At 41.1% G+C, this 19,129-nt stretch overlaps 1 protein-coding gene across 1 annotated transcript in view; it reads right to left on the bottom strand.

The window, feature by feature from the left end:
* The window catches only part of GLP1R (glucagon like peptide 1 receptor), a 57,680-nt gene extending 50,989 nt beyond the window's left edge, over nucleotides 1–6,691 (bottom strand). Inside the window, exons 1-3 of the mRNA XM_035110510.2 lie at nucleotides 6,671–6,691; nucleotides 5,434–5,530; nucleotides 1,557–1,667 (exon numbers count right to left, since the gene is read on the bottom strand). Of these exons, the coding sequence (XP_034966401.1) occupies nucleotides 1,557–1,667; nucleotides 5,434–5,530; nucleotides 6,671–6,691 (229 nt within the window). The remainder of the gene's footprint in view (nucleotides 1–1,556; nucleotides 1,668–5,433; nucleotides 5,531–6,670) is intronic.
* Between the last annotated feature and the right edge of the window lie 12,438 nt (nucleotides 6,692–19,129).

Here is a 19,129-nt window from a genome sequence, read left to right as displayed (position 1 = left end):
GAGTTTATAAACCCAAGGGCAGCCCCACATAGACTGCATTGCAGTAATCCACTTTAAAGTAAAAGTATGATGAGATTAACCACACACACACACACACACACACACACACACACACACACACCCCTACACATCCATTTATAATGGATGAGACCAAGAACTGCCCAGCCCATCATCAAGTCTACTGGGACAACAAAGAAAAATTGGGATCTACTATAGCAACAGGAATGAGAGGATTATAAAGCTTAATTTGTTTCCAAAGAGGTTTGCAATCCTGTAATGAAAATCTCTGAAGAGATCCAAATGTTAATGTGTTTTAAGTGAAAATTGTATTCTACCCCAGGATAATTCAGCTTTTGCTTATTTGCAAAAGTACATGAAAGATGCAGCACATTCTGGTAATTTATTGAGGTACAGGATTATGGTAAATCTTGGCTCTCTCCTGCAGTGATGATTTTTAGTGCTGTTAGCAGCCAAATGACTGCCACCGAGTCCTAAGTTGGAAAATAAATAGGTTTGTTGAAGGGAAGGCATTTAATCTTGCATGTAGGTTATTAGATAAAGGGGGGAAAGAATTATTGAAAGGGGTTATAGAATGTTTGATGGGCTCTTATATCAATTAATTGGGAAGTCAACAATTTTGCACATTAATACAAGCAAATTTTAAGTAGCTGTAAATAATGTATATGTTTATTAATGATTGAGAAACCGATAAAGAGCTTGTAAATTCAATTTTCAGATGACCCTAAGATAACAGTCGCTAGCAACCAAACATAATACAATATGAATACTCATGCAAGAGAGAGAGAGAGAGAGGTGTGTCAGAAAAAAGGACTCCAAGAAAGAAATACCTTTCCCACCCATATTCAGCATAGCATCCCGTCCCCTGTCCCTGCATTCATACTGAAGGGATCTTTGGAATTAAACCAGTCCTGAACCAGTCCATACGTCAATTACCTCTTTGTTCAAGTAACACCAAGTCCCACTGTATTTCCCACCCTACATGACCCAGCACTTAAGTGGTAACTACAAAAAGGAGTTGGGGTGTGTGAGTGTGGGTGTGACTAATTAGGTCATGTTCATGTTTCTGGCTTGCAAGGCCCTATTGCTTGCCACTTATATTTCCATGATCAAATTGGGTTCACACTGCATGTGCATGCTTTTACGGTTATACCACAGTGATGCTTGCACTCATTGTTCAGAGAGAAGTCAGACTACACACATAGCTGCTGGTCACATGCAGAGTTCCAGATGAACTTGAGCTTGCCTTTAGCAAATTTAGCACGTTAGTAGCTAGGAGTGTCGAACCACAACCAAGAAGCACAATATTCAAGTCTCCCCTTGACCATCAGTCTCAGTGGGTGACCTTGGGCTCTCTCTTAGTCTAACCTACCTGTTTTTGAGGATAAGATGGGAAGTGAGAATCCTGTCTTCCACCTCGAGTTCCTTAAAGGAGTGGCAGAATATTCACGCAACGAACATATAAATGAAATTAGCAGGCTGGTGGGAGAGAAAATGTGTATACTGGATGTTCTTCAAAGATAAGAAAACGTACTTACCTGGGCTAGCTGATGGAAGATACCAAGGGCAGCTCGTGTTCACATAGGTGCCAGGCAGACCATCAGGCCAACATGCATATTCATCAAATGTCCTGTTGCAGAACTTGCCTTCTACAGATAGAGAATATTTGGAGAGAAATCGGAAGAAAATGAAGAAGCAGCTTTTATGAGGTGGCATTGCAAGAGTCCAGGAGGATTTAATATTAGATAGGTACCCTCCCCCCCAAAAAAAGATCTAAACCCATTATTTGTGTCTTACACCAATCATCAGCCACAATGCTTCTACAGCCCTGTTCAGCAACTAAGACTGAAGAGAAACCCAATCCAAAACTGAGTGTTGTAATAATGACAGCCCGTTCCCTAATAACACCCCACAACACATAGACACAAACATTGGAGGGGAAGGAGGTAGGGAAAATAACCATTCTATCTTTACAATTTACTTCAAGCTGCTAGACAGCTACGACTGTAAGTTAATAGCATGACTCAGTACAGACTGCACAAACAATTCACAGCATTTGTTAGTGAAGTTCTTGCCATTCTGTTTATTAATTCAATATTCCTCTATCCCCTTTATCTTCTTTCTTGAAACTCATGGGGTTCCTAGGTGGTCTCCCATCCAGAGACTGACCAGACCCAAATCTACTTAGCTTCAGCAAGGCAGCTGTGTCATGTGTCCTCAGCTCGTATCTTGGGTCCTTGTCGGTTTCCTCACTGAATCCCTGGAATAAGGTGATTGTGCTTCACCATCAGTTCCAATTCTACTTGCTAAATGGCTAAGTATGATAGCCTCAGTGGATCTCCAGCTGTCTCAGCTGACCAGCAACTTGGTCTAGAATTGATAAGATTATCTTTCAAATCAGAACCAGTGAAGGCGGTGAAGGTCCTGTGTGAGTGTCTGGAGGCGGTTGGAGGTTGGATGGCGGCTAACAGATTGAGGTTGAATCCTGACAAGACAGAAGTACTGTTTGTGGGAGACAGGAGGTGGGCAGGTATGGGGGACTCCCTGGTCCTGAATGGGGTAACTGTGCCCCTGAAGGACCAGGTGCACAGCCTGGGAGTCATTTTGGACTCACAGCTGTCCATGGAGGCGCAGGTTAATTCTGTATCCAGGGCAGCTGTTTATCAGCTCCATCTGGTACGCAGGCTGAAACCCTACCTGCCCGCGGACTGTCTCGCCAGAGTGGTGCATGCTCTAGTTATCTCTCGCTTGGACTACTGCAATGCGCTCTACGTGGGGCTACCTTTGAAGGTGACCCGGAAACTACAACTAATCCAGAATGTGGCAGCTAGACTGGTGACTGGGAGCAGCCGCTGAGACCACATAACACCCGTCTTGAAAGACCTGCATTGGCTCCCAGTACGTTTCCGAGCACAATTCAAAGTGTTGGTGCTGGCCTTTAAAGCCCTAAATGGTCTCAGTCCAGTATACCTGAAGGAGCGTCTCCACCTCCATTGCTCTGCCCAGATACTGAAGTCCAGTGCTGAGGGCCTTCTGGCGGTTCCCTCGCTGCGAGAAGCCAAGTTACAGGGAACCAGGCAGAGGGCCTTCTCGGTAGTGGCACCCGCCCTATGGAACGCCCTCCCATCAGATGTCAAAAAGAAAACCAACTACCAGACTTTTAGAGGACATCTGAAGGCAGCCCTGTTTAGGGAAGCTTTTAATCTTTAAGAAATTACTGTATTTTAATATTTCTGTTGGAAGCCGCCCAAAGTGGCTGGGGAAACCCAGCCAGATGGGTGGGGTATAAATAATACATTATTATTATTATTATTATTATTATTATTATTATTATTATTATTATCATCATCATCACTGTAGCCTATGGAAGAGGAGTGGCTGCCATTGAGGGTACTATCCTGGTACCAGATATCCTGCTTTGTCTGGTTTTCAACACACATATCTGGCATTGCATTTACTAGTTCAGTAACTCAACATACCTTATGTATTTTTCTCAATACAAATGATCTGCTGTCATGTTCTTAATTCCACACTGACACATTGCTGAAATACTCACACAAAAGCCCACCAATCAGCATTATAGCTTATTCAACACGCTAAAGGCTCAGTTTCAGATTTATTAAACCATCAGCCTAGGAGTGTAGTGTTGGCTGCCTGGCAGAGCAAAGAGAGATTAATACCTTCTTACTATTATTGCTACTAGCAAGTGTCATTCTCTAATGTTACAGGGCAATTCTAAGAAGCAATGGAAAAATCTAATGCTTTAATATATATTGGGGGGGGGGAGAGATCGAGTCTTATCCATTCCAGTGGGTTGGGACCAGGACTTTTGAAATCAGTGCCAGTGTGGTGTAGTGGTTAAGAGCGACAGACTCGTAATCTGGGGAACCGGGTTCTCCACATGCAGCTGCTGGGTGACCTTGGGCTAGTCACACTTCTCTGAAGTCTCTCAGCCCCACCCACCTCACAGGGTGTCTGTTGTGGGGGAGGAGGGGAAAGGAGATTGTTAGCCGCTTTGAGACTCCTTCGGGTAGTGATAAAGCGGGATATCAAATCCAAACTCTTCTTCTTCTTCTTCTTCTTCTTCTTCTAATCCAGTACATCTGGCCTAACCAATAGTGACTGCTGAGGATTCCCTATCCTCCACCATTTCCTCCTATTCATTGTGTGTTCTAGAATATTCTATATATAGATGGTTTGTATGATTCTATTGTTTTATATATGCCAATAAAGGTGTTGTGATTGATTGCTCCAACTACCGTACAATTGTGCTCATTTCACACACTAGCAAGGTTATGCTTAAAATTCTACAAGGCAAGCTTAAGCAGTATGTGGACCGAGAACTCCCAGAAGTGCAAGCTGGATTTCGAAGGGGCAGAGGAACCAGAGACCAAATTGCAAACATGTGCTGGATTATGGAGAAAGATAGAGAGTTCCAGAAAAACATCTACTTCTGCTTCATTGACTACACAAAAGCATCTGACTGTGTCGACCACAGCAAACTATGGCAAGTTCTTAAAGAAATGGGAGTGCCTGATCACCTCATCTGTCTCCTGAGAAATCTTTATGTGGGACAAGAAACTACAGTTAGAACTAGATATGGAATAACTGATTGGCTCAAAATTGGGAAAGGAGTAAATGCCTTTAATTAATACAATGCCATGATGTTTATATATATATATATATATATATATATATATATATATATATATAATGTTGTCTTAAAACACAATCATTTCCCTTCTGAATGCAGATAGCAAAAAGAGAAGGGGACAGCTTACTGAACATTGTAAGGTGAGGTAGGGGAATCCCCCCCAATACATGGACCAGCACCCCCATAATAATTATGGCACACACTGCACTGGAGCACGCAGCAGCAAAAGTTACAAGCACAGGCCTAAGTGGAGCCTCTCCACAATTAGTCTGTCAAATAAGGGATGGGAGGCATACAAATGATGCCCACTATTGTTTTTATTTCTGACTCCCTCCGGCATCCCACACAACATCCCCTAATTTTAATTAGACTATTGATCCATGTAACTCAGTACTGTTCACTTGAGACCAACAGTGAGTCTCCAAGGTTTCAGAAAGACATCTGTTCCAGTACCAGCCAAAGATACCAGGGATGGAACATGGAACCTTTTGTACAAAAAGCAAGCTCTACCACTGAGCTACAATCCTTCTTTTCTACCTGGGTGAGGTTCTCACTCTATAACTTAGCAAAATTCATTTCCTTCCATCGTCACGAACTTGGAACCAAAGATGAACAATGGCCCTTCAGGACACTGTAGACCAGGTTGCCAAAACTAATAGGAAGGGGAGATGATGGAAAACACATTATGGCCTATGAGAACTGTAGCAGTATGAAGTCAGGATGCTGTCTTTGTGAGGGCCATTTGTGCTGAGCAGCCTTACCTGCCACAAGAGGGGGTGTTTCATGGAGATACTCCAAACACTGGAGCCGATATTCTTCCCATTTCTGCTTCAGTGAAGGAAAGGAGATCTGGGGTCTCTGGAAGGAAAGAAAATAGCATCTCAGATATGTTGTTAACCAAATCCAATTATTTAGTGATGGGTTTCCTGTGCATCAAAACATAGTAAACAACTTTACATCATGGGATCAAACTCCCCAAACTAGCAACAGCTCCCAAGCATTGGGAACTAGCATGCAAAGAGACCAACCAGGCGACAGGTATTCACTGAAATATTTTGCATTTTTGCTATACAGTAAACTACAACCTCCGCTTTTCCTGCTTTTAGAATCAAGATGACACCGGCAACCACTTTAAGCCAATGCCCATACTGGCCTCCCTCATAACAACCCTCAATGCTTTGTTGCTTGACACATTAGTCCTTGTCGACATCTGGCAGGATTTATGAGAATTATACATTGTTTTCATCACATAAGGCCTTCAATCTTCTGTGATAAATGAGCTGTCCTTTCAAAATCACACTCCAACAAGATATCCTTGTTGTGAACCCACAACAATGCCAATACCAACCTGCCCCCCCCCCTGACAATGGCACCAGGCCCTCATCCAAGATCACTGGTTATCACTAGCCCCAGATGTTGGAGACAACCCCATCCCCATTGCCAGGCTCCTGCCTACACAGTCAGATACTCCAACACCCCTCTGCGCCAAATTAGTGAAGGTGGAGGGGCCTCTGGCTGAGACACTGTGCAGGAGAAGCAGCTTATGCCTCAATGCTTAGGAACTTATTGGGTCATCATGACTCCATGAAAGAAGCAGCATGAATATAAACAGAAGGAAGCCACTGTGTTCATCCATGAGAGCAATGGTTCCCAATTAGTTAATTACTGAGGACCCCCTATTTTTCAAAAGCCAAGCCACGGACCCCCTACTTTTGAAAATGTTGCTCACTCTATGGTAGTTATCTGTGCAAAGCAAATTTTGATGAAAATGTGGGGTAGTCCCTAAAAAGCGAATGATTTTAAGTATACTAAAAAAAAAAAAGACCATAAAATTTGTGATATTACCACAAATTGCCTATCCCCAGACAGTAGGAAAAACTTGTCTCCATTGCTCCACTACAACTGAATTTTAAAAAGCAATTGTGTCCCTAAGTTGCAAGTGTTCTGTATGCAGAAGGCTTTTTATATGAGAGAGTATTCAAACATGCTATTCCTTACTTGTAATCTGAGTTGGTACATCTTAGCAAAACTTTGCAGCATATGGTTCTGCTAACTGAGGGATCTTGCACCTTCAAGACATAGGTGAAGGCTTGGTCAGGGTTTGATGAAGTATTGATGAAGAATGAGTAGAAAACAGCTGGAGTTTGTAATGCTGGTTAGAGGAGGAGGACGAACCTTGAAGAAACCAATAAAATTCTCATTTGCATTGGCAATGAGGAAGGAAAGGGAGAAGAAGGCTGAAGAGGGACCGATACTATTGAAGGTGTGACTAGCTAGATTTGTGCCTAATCTCTATTTAACAGTCTCTAGTAACCCTGGTAGTAGCAAAGGAAACACAGGGTGACAGAACAAACTTTTCCAGTTAGACATTCCTAACATTAAGACACATTCCATGGACTAGAGGTTTTTGGGGTCTTGCTCCTACCTCCTTCCTTTTGTGTAATGACTTTTAAACTGTGAGCTTGAAGGCAAGGGTTGTCTTTTTAAATTTTAAATTATTGATATGTAAGCCTTTCTATCTGAAGAGCAAGGTAAAGAAAATATAAATGTTTAAATAAGTTTGGTAGGTATGAACACGTTTTGGTACATTTTGCTGCCTTCTCATGTACCATCTAAAACAAACTTATATAAAACTAAATTATGAACTTAAAAATTTACCATCCTTTAAATAACTAATGGCCCATCCAAACCATCTTCAGTAGTCTAGGCTGGATACTTAAAAAGAAGTCATAAAACCATCAGCAGGAACCTAATTTTGCAAAATCTACCACAAAGCTGCTGAAATGTCTCTTGACCACAGTTGTTGATACAAGTCTATACCCGCAAGCAGAAGGATTAACAGCCCTTGTAGTTTTATTTTAGCAGTTTGATTTGAAAGTTTGGGGAATACTCTGTCTGCATATCCATATTTTCCTTTTGGCAGGAAAGAGTGGGGAGGGTATTTGGTGGAATAAAAATCCCACATTCTTTATATAAAATTGCACACATTTACATTTGGTTCCAAATACAGTGGTACCTCGGGTTACAGATGCTTCAGGTTACAGACTCCACTAACCCAGAAATAGTACCTCGGGTTAAGAACTTTGCTTCAGGATGAGAACATAAATCGTGCTCTGGCGGCGCGGCGGCAGTGGGAGGCCCCATTAGCTAAAGTGGTACCTCAGGTTAAGAACAGTTTCAGGTTAAGAACGAACCTCCAGAACTAATTAAGTTCTTAACCAGAGGTACCACTGTATTTGTATTAATATATAAACATACACCAGGTCCCAAAATCTCAAAGACCTCCATGAAGGCTCAAGCATAATTCTCTAAACTTCATGCCAAAGTGCGTAACATATGCATTCATCTCTCGCTGCCCCCATCCTCTTCCATTACTGCTGTTCTTACTATCAAAACTTATATCAACCTTGTACTTAACTCTTTGTCTGGTAGCAATACATGAGCAGGGGGTGATCAGGCTGGCAATGGAGGGACAGATTGCTCCATCCCTTGTTTGCATGGTAGAACGTAATTTATTAGTACCCTTCTACAACCCTTTCCTTGCTGCCAACCTCTTAGCATTCTAGTAAATTATTTTTCAAGCTACTAAGAGAAGCTAGTTGCAAAAGATTGTGATGGCCACCAACTTGTATGACTTTAAACAAGGATTAGACAAGTTCATGGAGCAAAAGGTTATACTGTAAATGGCTACTAGTTATGATTGCTAGGTTCTACCACCACTGTCAAAAGCATTTCCAAGGGATACTGATCCATTTCCAAGCCATACTGGTTCTGATCTTTCAAGCACTGAACACCTTGCTATGTGGCTAACTTGAAAACTGCCTCCTCAACTCCACTCCAAGCCTAATTCTTTTATCTTTTTTGGATACCATGTTCTGCATTCACAACCAACAATTTATTATGATTTCTTTTGAGAGTATATTGAAAAGGGGGATGTGAATGTGATAAATAGGAACATGCATAGTTGGAATTTTAGGCATGCAGCCCAATCCTATGCACATTTACTCAAAAGCAAGACCCATCATATTCTACATAGTGGAGTATGCTAATAAAATGGAAGAATGCAATGATGCACTCAAGCTAGGACTTAAGGAATTAAGAACCATTAAAGCCAAATAATTTGAACATACTTTTTTTGCTGTGTGGTGTTATATTTTCCAACGCAAGTCAGAAGCGGAGGGGGAAGTCAGGAGAAAAGCAGCAGCTATTTGAGACACCTAATGGGGAAAATAGGGGGGGGGGTGCTGCCCTTCTGTGACAAACAAGCCAATGGCATTATAAACCATTATGTTCAATCACAAATATGCTCTCTGGGAATCATAAAAGGGAATGCAACCAACTTGCCTGCACACAACACACATGTTTATTAACTGCCTTTATTTGTGCAGTTTTTAATGGTAATTACAGCCTTTATCTTGTCGATGCAAAGCTCCCTGGTCTAAATCTAATCCTTGGCAGAATAGCTCCTGCTGGCACCTGTATTTCACCCACAGATCCAACTCAGGAATTAAAATTCATTAAGTGTAAATTTATATACAAAATTTGTGTGCAGGCTTAGCTTGTCTAGGAATAAAAAATAGCCCTGCTACTCATTGAAGCGCCCTGACATGGAGGCAACTGCATGAAATCATTTTAGTGTAGGGATTTATTTATTTATTTTTAATTCAAACGGATTGGTGGAAGTAGTCTTCTACCCAGGGTAGAAGGTTTTTAATACCTACTATGGACTACTTATGGCAAGTTCTTAAAGAAATGGGAGTGCCTGATCACCTCATCTGTCTCCTGAGAAATCTCTATGTGGGACAAGAAGCTACAGTTAGAACTGGATATGGAACAACTAATTGGTTCAAAATTGGGAAAGGGGTACGACAAGGCTCTAAATTGTCTCCCTGCTTATTTAACTTATATGCAGAATTCATCATGAGAAAGTCTGGACTGGACGAATCCCAAACCGGAAATAAGATTGCCAGAAGAAATATCAACAACCTCAGATATGCTGATGACACAACCTTGATGGCAGAAAGTGAGGAGGAATTAAAGAACCTTTTAATGAGGGTGAAAGAGGAGAGCGCAAAATATGGTCTGAAGCTCAACATCAAAAAAGCTAAGATCATGGCTGCTGGTCCCATCACCTCCTGGCAAATAGAAGGGGAAGAAATGGAGGCAGTGAGAGATTTTACTTTCTTGGGCTCCTTGATCACTGCAGATGGTGACAGCAGTCACGAAATTAAAAGACGCCTGCTTCTTGGGAGAAAAGCAATGACAAACCTAGACAGCATCTTAAAAAGCAGAGACATCACCTTGCCGACTAAGGTCTGTATAGTTAAAGCTCTGGTTTTCCCAGTAGTGATGTATGGAAGTGAGAGCTGGACCATAAAGAAGGCTGATCGCTAAAGAATTGATGCTTTTGAATTGGAGGCAACTCTTGAGAGTCCCATGGACTGCAAGAAGATCAAACCTATCCATTCTTAAGGAAATCAGCCCTGAGTGCTCACGGGAAGTACAGATCGTGAAACTGAGGCTCCAATACTTTGGCCACCTCATGAGAAGAGAAGAATCCTTGGAAAAGACCCTGATGCTGGGAAAGATTGAGGGCACAAGGAGAAGGGGACAACAGAGGACGAGATAGTATGACAGTGTTCTTGAACCCATCAACATGAGTTTGACCAAACTGCGGGAGGCAGTGGAAGACAGGAGTGCCTGGTGTGCTCTGGTCCATGGGGTCACAAAGAGTCGGACACGACTAAACTACTAAACAACAACATGGACTACTTGAATTGTGAGATTTGAATTTTTATTTTTAAATCCAAATCATTCTCCCAGACACTTTAAAGTATTTTTTTATAAGAAGGAACCACACTCAGAGCACTTTGATGTTACTCAAACATGCAGTACCACTATGAACACCACCCGTGGAAACAATGGCATGCAACCCCCTTCTAATGTTTAAAAGTCTACCAGATTTCCATTAACTATTATACGAGCTAAAGCGGAAGTATTCATTTCGAAAGTAAATGGCAGAATGTAATTCTGAGCAACTATCTGCACTGCAGGATTCAACACATGCTAAATGAGTAACTCATAGTAAGTAGCCAGTTCTCCTCCCCATTTTTTGCCCTCTAGTTGGTCTTGTTGGCATCTCATTAATTGAGACTCATTGCACAAAGTGATAAGCTTTGCTAGTTTTTCTTTTTCAAAATGCAGTGCTGCCTTTAAGAAATAAAATGAAAGCTTATTATCTCTTTAATTTCTAAAATACAGTTTTAACTTTTTTTTACATTTTTTTTTCTTTCAAGAATACATCATATGGCAAGTCTGTCCACCCACTAATCAGAATTAGATACCCTATTTGTAGCAGTTTTTATGTACTATGACAAGGCAGGCCTTGGAAAAGTTATTAGCAAACTGTAATAAGAAAATAATCAGACATGTTCTCTTGCAAGAATGTCTAATTTGTGGGATTTGATTTTAATAAAAACATCCTGTTCTGGTAAGACAGACAAATGAAACCCAAAGGGACCATAATTTATTGGCTTGACCACATATGTACTTCATAGAATGCTTTCAGACACTATACAGATGTTAAAACCCAATGTTTTAAACATTTATATTGAAATATATAAAAGACAAAACATATAATAGACACTTCTTCATACAGGAAGTGTATATAAAAATATATTAATGGAGGAGAGGGACAGAGAAAGAGGGATACATTTTCATTGTATTCCAATGATTTATAAATAAATCCCACATTATCAGCAAATCTGATTAGCATCCATCTTTGCCCCTCTTAAGTGGGTCCTTACTGACAGAAGCTTACTGCCAGTGAAACTATGGAAGGCCCTGGAGATTTCTAATAAAATGCAAACAATTTACCTAATTTGCTGGCATTCGTTAAACAGGTTAGATATTAATAGCTGTGTTTGTCTGACGTAGTCAAAATAAAATAAAAAAATTAAAATTGTCCAGTACCACCTTAGAGACCAACTACTTTTGTTCTGGGTATATTTCAAGTACTGTATGTCAGGTCAACATGGCTACCTACCTGAGGTTAGATATTGTTAACTTATTTCAATGTAAATTGCGCTTTTAAAGCACTACTGGATATCTTCATCTGCCCCAGCTGCAACAAAACATGTCTCTTCCGTATTGGTCTCTGCAGCCACAGCAGACATAGCAAACTTCCAACAGCTTGACTTCTCTCTCTCTCTCTCTCTCTCTCTCTCTCACACACACACACACGCACAGTGCACTTCTCCATTGTCTCCCAAGACAGATAGATGCCAACAACAGCTCTCATAATCTCTGTTTGTTAGCCATGGTCGTTGTGGCTAGTTGGAGTGCAACAACATCTGGAGGGCCAGAGGTTCCCCATCCTTTCCACAGAGCATTGCATAGTTTGCAAACATCTAACAGATTTTAACACTCCGTTTCCTGTCATTCCCAGAGGGCATCTCAGTGTGTAACATTCCCACATAGGAGGGTTCCTTGGTGGACCTTATTCAGCAAGGTTTTCTGGAAGTCTTGAAGTGCTAAAGGTTCAGCAGCTGTTGAGAGCCTAAACAAATGTTAGGTTAGAAGTTGTGTCTTGTGTTTATTCAATCCTTTTACTCAAACCAGTTTATGGTGCTTTTAAATTTCCTGACTCAATTTGTGGATTTCCAAAAAGGTTTGATGAGGGCTCAGAATGTGTCCTGACTGAAGGAAAAGTAAATAAGGGGTGGGTGGGGAATTCTAACCAGCCTAAAATATATAGCATCTGCTCATGTAAGCAGAAATGAGACCCAGTCACAATGCTCCACTGCGATACTGAATAACAGAAGATGTTTTGAATGTGTATTTCGTGAAGATGAGCAAATACAGCAAAATGAAACTATGCAAGCAAGAATAAAAGACGCTGTGTTGAGTAGCAGTGGGATGCCATCACAGTGCAATGCCATCAAATAGATGAGACAAGTACAAATTCGTTCAAATTGTGCACAGCACACACAACTAACTCATTTTGACAACATAATTAAGTTCAATTAATCTCTGGATAAATTACCTCACTCAACAAAGATCTGAAGCAAGCACAAAATGCACATTTCTTGACTGTAATAATCATTTGACTTTAGATGTCAGCCTGGGTGACAGCCACACAAAGCACACTTGGCTCATTTCAAAACTAAAAAAAAAAACCAGTATCAAAGAATGGATTTTAAAATTTATTGATACATTGTATGTAGGGAGGTCAAAGTAAGTTGCATGATTCTATGAATCTCCTACCCATTCCCCAAGAAAGATGCAGAAGGGTTTGTTTCTTTTCCAGAGAGTTGCTTCTCCCCTGCTCCTAACACACTTAGAATGAAAACAAGCCAGGAGGAAGCCAGAATCTGGTTTATTCTTAATTGCAAACCTGGGCTAATGGTTTGTTTCTCTCCAAACAAATCATGAGTAGAAACTAAGGTTTGTTCTTGGCTTACCATTCATGGTTTGTTTGGAGAAAAAGAACGTAGGTTCTTTTTAAACTATGTTTTAATACTGCGCGCGCACACCAAACCATAGTCAAAGCAAGGCCCACAAATGTTTTTGTTGCTTTCTAAAATAAAGTAATCTCAGTGGAAACACTATGTGCTACTGAGCAAGTCAGACATCCATGTTCCCTAAAAAGCTTAGTGACCTTTTGCAACCAACTTCAGTGGCCTTAGGCATTCTGAAAGAATCCTTCATTAGAATACTTCCACAGTTTGGACCACTGAATGTATAAAAACAGTCAATGGAAAATCCATTAAGTGTCCTTATCTGAAAAACCTAGTTCCTTGAGCTCCATCTTGTGGTAAGAATGCAGAGATCCCTTAGTCACACCCTGCAAAACACATTAAAAAAGACAGGAACAGCAGGGCAACTACTTTAAGGCAAACAGAGGTCAGCTGGCAATGATAGAATAAAGAACTTCTTCAAGTTGCCAGTGAGGATTTCTCCTAAATTTCAGAATTCAAAATACTGTATTGTACTGTCAGCTGTTATTCTAATCATTAAATTGCGTAGTTTTTATTTCTGAAAGTGTTTCAAAGTTAGATGAAAACTGTAATCCTGGGGGAAAGTATCTACTTATTGGATGACTGGATTATGACATCATCATTCAGCTACCGGGGGAGGGGAATATACACAGAAGATGTTAAGTTGGGTTTCCACTTCTTTTTTTATAGCTTTGCTACAACCTGTCAGGACCTTACGGCAATCAAGTTGCAGTCTTTAAGGTGGGAAGAAGAAGGGTGCTCTGTTGCTGAACTGGACTCACCCTGCATCTTTCTTGCCTTTCTTGCTCAATTTGCTGTCAAGATTCAGGCCACAAAAAATATTGACTGGCCACAGCAGACCTTTTGAGAATGAGACAGTTGCAGGGAGTGTGACGGTTCTTGTCCCTCTAACCCAGGCATCCCCAAACTTCGGCCCTTCAGATGTTTTGGACTACAATTCCCATCTTCCCCGACCACTGGTCCTATTAGCTAGGGATCATGGGAATTGTAGGCCAAAACATCTGGAGGGCCACAGTTTGGGGATGCCCGCTCTAACCAACCCATTATTCAACTGAAAGCAGTCATGGAACCAATATTGAAATCTGAGTATTAAGGTTTCTCTCCATTGGGGTGTAATTTAAATCAAGCTGGTATTAACTGAAACAAATCAGGGAAGGGCTCTTGCTCTCATGAGGTGACCAAGGAATCAGAAGAGCATCAAGTCGTGCTACAAACCTTCACTGTAACCAGAACAGACCTATAAAACGATTCGTTCACAACCATGTACAGAAACACATTTAGCATCATGGAATGAGTCCTTAGTTGCCATTAAACAAGGATTGGAAGATCTCAAATTTCTCTAGCTGTTGTAGTTCAATTGGTAGCCGCACAAGTCCAAAATTCAAGGGAAGAAGATAACGAGATAATGGATAAGAAGATAATGGATAATGAGACACATTTGTTTCACATTGTAGTTGCTGGCACTCTATAAGATTTCAAAGAAAAGTGTTTTCTCAACCTTTATTTCAGAAGAGTTGGGAGATATTGTGGCGGCTAGACTCGTGGCTTGCAAAATACTTACAAAAAAAGCATAGCTGCAGTTCCACCAGTTAGAGATGGGACCAGATTGTGGGGAATGGGGGATAATTGGAAATAAAAGATTAAACTAGGAAAACAGGAAATTAGGAAACTATTCACTATGGACATTAACTAGGGAAATCTTTTCCACCTAGATTTAGCAAGCTGCATCATATATAGAACACCAAACGTAGCAGCTAAATTTGGGTGGATGTACCTTACAATTATTTTTGTTCCCATGACTCAGCCTAGAGCTATGACACACTTGGGGGCATTATTTTGCTTGCATCTCGTTTCCCCTCCCCACCTCCAGATTCTTCCAGTATTAGTGTGATTAGTTAATCTGTTGATGCACAGCTGTATTTCATCCCTCAGTTCTGTTATGAGGGTTTACGAGAACCTGAGCTTGACATTTACCCAGGCTGTATTAGTCACTATGTCAGGCACTCTGGAGCAAGAGGAGAATTTTAACCAATATAGCATGAGCCTATTGATAGCTAACATCTATAGCAGGCATTCCCAAACTTCGGCCCTCCATATGTTTTGGACTACAATCCCACCTTCCCTGACCACTGGTCTTGTTAGCTAGGGATCATGGGAGTAGGTAGGCCAAAACATCTGGAGGGCCACAGTTTGGGGATGCCTGATCTATAGGTTGTGATCAGAGGATAAATCCTGAGCGATTGACACAACATAACTCCAGCATTGTCCTATGTTGGTCATCTCAGTCACTGAGGCAGCTATAGCAAGTGTCACTGTGCCCAAGACAACAGCAGTACTAAATCAGATCGTATGTGTTTCTCGCCCAAACAGAGTTCTGAATATGCCCGCTTAAGTGCCCCTTCTCTCAGACTGACTGCATATGCATTCGGTGCAAGCCCATATTCCTAAACAGATAAGGATTGTACAAACAGAGAAAAAACTAACGTGTTCCTGGAATTTGGCTACCTTTTCCAAGATATGCAACAATATTGCTAGCAAGCCACAGGTGTATCTGAATTTATACCCAGTCAGTACCATCAGCCCATCTAGTTTAGTACAGTCTGCACAGACCAGCAGCAATTCTACAGGATTTCAGACAGAGGACATCCCCAGCCTTACCTGGAGCTGTTGGGGATTGAACATGGGACCTTCTCAATGAGGGAAAATCAAATTCTGTACTGTGAATAGTTGCTAGATCTTTTCCTGTTATTAAGAAAAAAATTAGTGCATAGGATCAGAGGAGATGCAAGACACCTGAAGAATGCCACCCCCAACTTGCTGTCCATTACTCTGTGGCTATCCATGGGGTCACGAAGAGTTGGACACGACTAAATGACTAAACAACAACTCCTCTGTGGCAGGAGTAGCTCAAACCTCCCAGGGAGTAGAAGGAAGAGGGATTCATATTCCAGTTTCGTCACTAAAGAATTATCCACTTCTCTCCTCTGTAACTGGAGAAGGCAGCCACACATATCATACACAGTCACTCTGGACAGGGACTACCGGTACAGAATTTCTAAGCTTTCTATACCTCTCCATATATAGTTCAAATTATTGCCTTTTGACAAATAAGCTAGATTTTGAGCAGAAGAACAATGTCTAGCAGAAGTGTAACTTTAATGATCTCATTCAAATAGTGAGAAATTTAAATAATTTGGCATGCATATGCAAAGGAGCTAGCCAGCTGGTAAGCCAAGTTCACATTTAAATATGCATTGCTAACTGCTACATATGGATAATTCTAATTAAACCAAGAAGCACAGTTCTGTTCGGAATTTCTGGTTTCCAAGATGAACACTGAAACGTTGACATTTATTTCAACTATTTATTGCCCACTCTTCGTTCTAACAACCCCAGAGCAGGGTACATAAAAGGAAGACCCAGCTTGCACAACAAAACACACACATATATTTTACGTGCAACAGCTAAAAGAACTGAAACAATAATGAACAAATGGGCTACAGGTTGCTTGTACTAAATTTGTTATCTAGCGATAAATTGATACTATTTTCAGTAACCATTCTTAGCAACTCCAGAAGAATGGGGGTTTTGGGGGTAACTTATACCAGCCTTCATTCACAAGGATTAGGAGGAAAAAATGTTGAATCTTAAAACTCTAATATTAGAGGTTAAGTGTCAACTAAGGGATTGGCTCTTCTGGACAGACTCCAGAAGGGACCTGCAACTAATTAGAAACACAACCCCCCCCCTTGGTATCCAAGAGGAGATGGGGAAATGCTGTATTGTGAACTACGGAAATCTCAAGATCCAGATTTTGTAACAAGAGATGTTTACATTTCCTTGTGCTTACCTTGGACTATATGTATGCATTAGCAGTAGTATAGGGTTATTGATAATAACAGGGAATGAAATAAAAGTTTATCCCTTTCTACAATTATTGTTGTACAAAGCTTGAACTGAACCCACAACAAATATAGGTTATACTTTGTTAAAGTGTGTCAGTCAATTGTAGCTGGTAAACTTGCAGCCTGGGGATTCATAAGGCTGGCACTATAAATGGATAACCTCTGCAAAATCTAAAATTCCTGGCAGATTATTCCAAACAAATATTTTATTTCAAGAAGGTGACCTTTCAGTTGCTCTTGTTCAGTACAGATGTTTTAGCAGCATATTTTAAAAAATGTATTTGTAGATGTATTTCTGGTTATGCTAACCATGCAGCAGGTACCCAGAGAGCTAAACTTCACCCAGGAGTTTAAAGGAATCCATAAAAGCAAACTGATAAGAGGTCGCAATGCCACCCACTGCAGATTTCCTGCCCACACACCTTCTTTGATCCTTTTTAGCCAGCAGCAACAATAGCTTAGTGCAGTTCAGAGAATGTCATTGTTTCAGTACAATGCCAGAGAGCACAGAAGATTTGCAGCCCTGTTGAAGGAGAAAGTGGACCTTTATGTTTCACACGTGGAAAGGATCTTTGAGAAGGAGGGAATACATTGCATATTTTGCTCTGGGCATCCCCCAATAGGCTATCCCTTCTTGGCTTTGGCAAGTGAGAAACATGTTTAAAAACTGGACAGGTGCCAATTTGGAAGTTCAATACTTCTTTTATTTTTATAGCACCATGAATGTGCATGAAAGAGGAGGACAAAGGAGAATCCCCTGCCTTGCAGAGCTTACAATGTAAAAATAATGGCACAGAGAAAACAAAGGAAGAAGAGGAACGTGGAGTTAGGGAGAAATGGGGAAATGAGTTATCAGTTATACATGACTCTTTTACACACTTAGGGCTTGGTTATAGAGTTAGTTGCCTATAGGCAGCACAGACCCTCCAAGTGTCCCTATTTCCCAGGAACAGTCCTGGATTTACAGAAGCCATCCCAGTTTCTGATTTGATCCCAGAATTTACTGCTTTTCCTTAGAACGTTCCTATTTTCACCAGAGAAATGTTGGAGGGTATGGAGTTATGTGGCCCCTGAGCCAAGGAGATAAGTAACTATACAAGTTACAAGTTACTTTAGAAGACATCTGAAGGCAGCCCTGTATAGGGAAGTTTTTAAACGGTTAATTTATTATTATTATTATTACAGTATTTATAAAGTGGAAGCTGCCCAGAGTGGCTGGGGCAACCCAGTCATATGGAGAAATGTTGGAGAGTATGGCAACTGTGGGCAGAACAGTGGCACAGGCAGAGTAGCCAATCAGTGCTGAGCTCCCTGTGCCTCTCCTTTTTGGTCACTGACATTAACAGTGCTGGGAAGCCTGGTGAGCAACACCACCCTGTCAACCACTACAGCCCATGGGGAATGGGCACTAGGGGTCTGAGCCAAAATTTTCAAGAAAAAGGATGGGAGGAATTGATTGTTGCTCTTTTATTTAAAAGTTCACATTCCAATAAAATAAAGCCCCAAAGGAAAATCTCACCACACAAGTAATTCCTGTAAGCCTCTTTTAATTACTATTTTTTCCTCCTCACCCACTGAACGACCAAGACTTATGGAGAACCATAGAAATTGCTTGGCATGTTTTTCCTAGAGAGAATTAAAGGAGACATAATAGCAGTCTTGAAATACCTGGAGAGTTGTCACACAGAAGAAGAACCAGACTTGTTCTCTACTACTCCAGAACAAAAACAAAGCCTATGGGTGGAAATGGAAAGGAAGAAGATTCTTGCTAAGCATTAGGAAAAACTCCCTAAGAAAAGCTGTGCAGCAGTAAAAGCAGTCTGCCATAGGAGATATGCATTTTTAAGCAGATGCTGGATGGGCTGTTGTTGGGACTACTGTCCTTGCACCCTGCACTGAGAAAGGGGTTGGACCAAATGACGTCAGAAGTCCCCTCTAACTCTTAAAATTCTATAATAGGAGCCAGCATGGTGTAGTAGTTAAGAGTGGTGGACTTGTAATCTGGTGAACCAGGTTCGCTTCCCCACTCCTCC

This window comes from Zootoca vivipara, chromosome 3 (genome assembly GCF_963506605.1).
Source record: "Zootoca vivipara chromosome 3, rZooViv1.1, whole genome shotgun sequence".
NCBI lineage: Eukaryota > Metazoa > Chordata > Lepidosauria > Squamata > Lacertidae > Zootoca > Zootoca vivipara.
The sequence above is the reverse complement of the archived record's forward strand: the minus strand, read 5'-3'. Positions and strand labels throughout refer to the sequence as shown.